The sequence below is a fragment of the Austrofundulus limnaeus genome, unplaced genomic scaffold (assembly GCF_001266775.1).
Source record: "Austrofundulus limnaeus strain Quisiro unplaced genomic scaffold, Austrofundulus_limnaeus-1.0 Scaffold169, whole genome shotgun sequence".
NCBI lineage: Eukaryota > Metazoa > Chordata > Actinopteri > Cyprinodontiformes > Rivulidae > Austrofundulus > Austrofundulus limnaeus.
In genome coordinates this window covers 493,667-495,995 of record NW_013952571.1, presented here as the reverse complement: position 1 = coordinate 495,995, position 2,329 = coordinate 493,667, and the positions used below count along the sequence as shown (strand labels likewise).

At 42.6% G+C, this 2,329-nt stretch overlaps 1 protein-coding gene across 1 annotated transcript in view; it reads left to right on the top strand.

Moving 5' to 3' along the window:
• Nucleotides 1–2,329, top strand: part of pde5ab (phosphodiesterase 5A, cGMP-specific, b) — a gene marked incomplete at its 5' end in the record, with an annotated part of 76,335 nt that overhangs the window by 53,409 nt on the left and 20,597 nt on the right. Inside the window, 1 exon segment of the mRNA XM_014017476.1 lies at nucleotides 290–436. Coding sequence (XP_013872930.1) covers nucleotides 290–436 — 147 coding nt within the window.

Here is a 2,329-nt window from a genome sequence, read left to right as displayed (position 1 = left end):
CTGTAAGAGTTAATGTGCAAAAGCAAAGATGGAAACACATTTGCCAAATAAGTCCTGACGTAGCGAACATTTAAGCAGGCAATATGCACGGAATTTCTTCTCGCTGAAGTCCAATGTGAAAAAAAAAAAGAAACAAACAAAAACGTACACAGCTGAGCTGAAGATGCAGGCAAAGAAATGGAAAGATGAAAACAGCGTTCAGGCTGATTACTGAGCCAGCATTTGATGGAGTAATGCAGGAAGCTGCTGTTCTGCTCACTTCCTGATGACGGTGTGTTTGTGTTTGAAGGTTGCCACGGTTCCATCGGCCCAGTCATTGCGTCTGCTGGACTTTAGCTTCAGTGACTTCGAGCTGTCCGACGCTGAAACCACACTCGCTACCATCCGCATGTTTGTTGACCTTGACCTGATCCAGAACTTCCAGATGAAGTACACAGTAAGAGCTGAACAAGTTTTCTTATTCAACAAATACATCAAATGTTTCTGTTGGTTTCAGCCAGCTTCCTGCAGCAGAGCTGACTTTTAGAACTGTTTCTTCATCAGACAGTAGGTACAGTATATTCTTACATATAAACCTAACTAGTAGAGCTCAGTAAAGCTGCAAAAAAAAGTGAAGACTGGAAAATTGTTCTCACTTCCCAAAAATGTCCTCACCTTGATTAAAACAGATGATGATCCTCACTTTGTAGAAGAAACAAGTACACACCCTCATGTACAGCCCTCATGTATCACTGCTGTCTGTCAGAAGCCAGGCTCTCCACATCTGGTCCTGGCTTGTTGCCAGCATCCCACTAACATAGATAGGCAGGTTTCTCCTCTGAAGAGCCCCTTGTGTGTTGGTGGCAGACCTCCACCTCCAGAGTGCATAGGGATGTAGAGTGAGGCAATGGTAAAGCTCTTTACACTTAGATCKTTCYTACACACATTCACACACTGATGATAGTAAGTTACATTGTAGCCACAGCAGACTGACAGWGGTGGGGTGGCCATGCACTGACARCACCAGACCCCCTGACCACCACCAGGCAAGCTAGGTGAAGTGTCTTGCCCAAGAAGACAACGATCCCACCATTAACCCACCAATTACAGATAGTACAGCAGATACTTGTAACAATCTTTCAAATCTGGAAACAAGCACCAAAATTTGCATGTTTATCCTTCATGAACRGCTTGTTAGAAAAAGAAACATTAGCCACTCAAAATTTCAAACTGGTCACCAATTTTGGCTTAAGAAACACATTTTGCCACAGAATTGGACTTGCTGGACCTATTTGGATGATTTTGGTATRGAATCCTATGTCTCTGATCATGTAGTAGTCAGTTTTATAGCTTTGAGATGTTTTTAGGGGTTCTTTGTACCATTTCTAACCAAAAAGGTGAAAAAAATACACATAAACCAGAATAATTACAACAAAACATTTATTATGTATAGTATACCAGTACAAAAATAATGTTCATCTTSTTTCACATTTAGTATGTACAAAAAGATTGTTTGGATATTAAATTGGCCAATCTAATTCAGCAACATAACATGAAATCCTGAAAGGTTAATGTCTACAGCACAGGTGTCACCAGTCCAACATCACAAGATATTCAATGTATGCTATTACCAGTCTACTTTAAGACATTAGGTCCTTTTGTTTTTGCYTTTGTCCCCAAGGTGKGTTGGAACTCCTACACATRACATCTACAGCTGCYTAGTCCYGTACAGGTCAGACCAAAGCGGTAGCATTTGCATTGTTCATTGCATTCTGACTTGCATCTACACTTGGTCAGTTGCTGACAGCTCTCAGCAATYGATGGAAGCTCAGTCCAAAAYATCTGCCACAAATCACCTTTCTTGGTCCAGCCCCAGTCAGCAGGACTTTGTGTTTCTGACTGGCATACCGTTGACTGACTCCATATGCGGCCTGACTAGTAGGCAGCCCACTTCACATGCTGCAGTAGAGCTGCTCAAGTAGGAGGAATGGCCTTGTATGGTCTCTGCTTTRGAGAAAACATATTTAGCCTGGCATTATSAACACCATCAGCTGTACTGGACCTGTCATACATCATAACCACAAACTTCTTCAGGGTCTTGAGGTCATCATCATCTACTGCTGGTTGTTACTGGCTGAGTTTGCTGAGGACATGTATTGGCCAAAGTCAATCCACAGCTTCTGCNTCCTTTTGTTTTTGCGTTTGTCCCCAAGGTGCGTTGGAACTCCTACACATTACATCTACAGCTGCGTAGTCCGGTACAGGTCAGACCAAAGCGGTAGCATTTGCATTGTTCATTGCATTCTGACTTGCATCTACACTTGGTCAGTTGCTGACAGCTCTCAGCAAT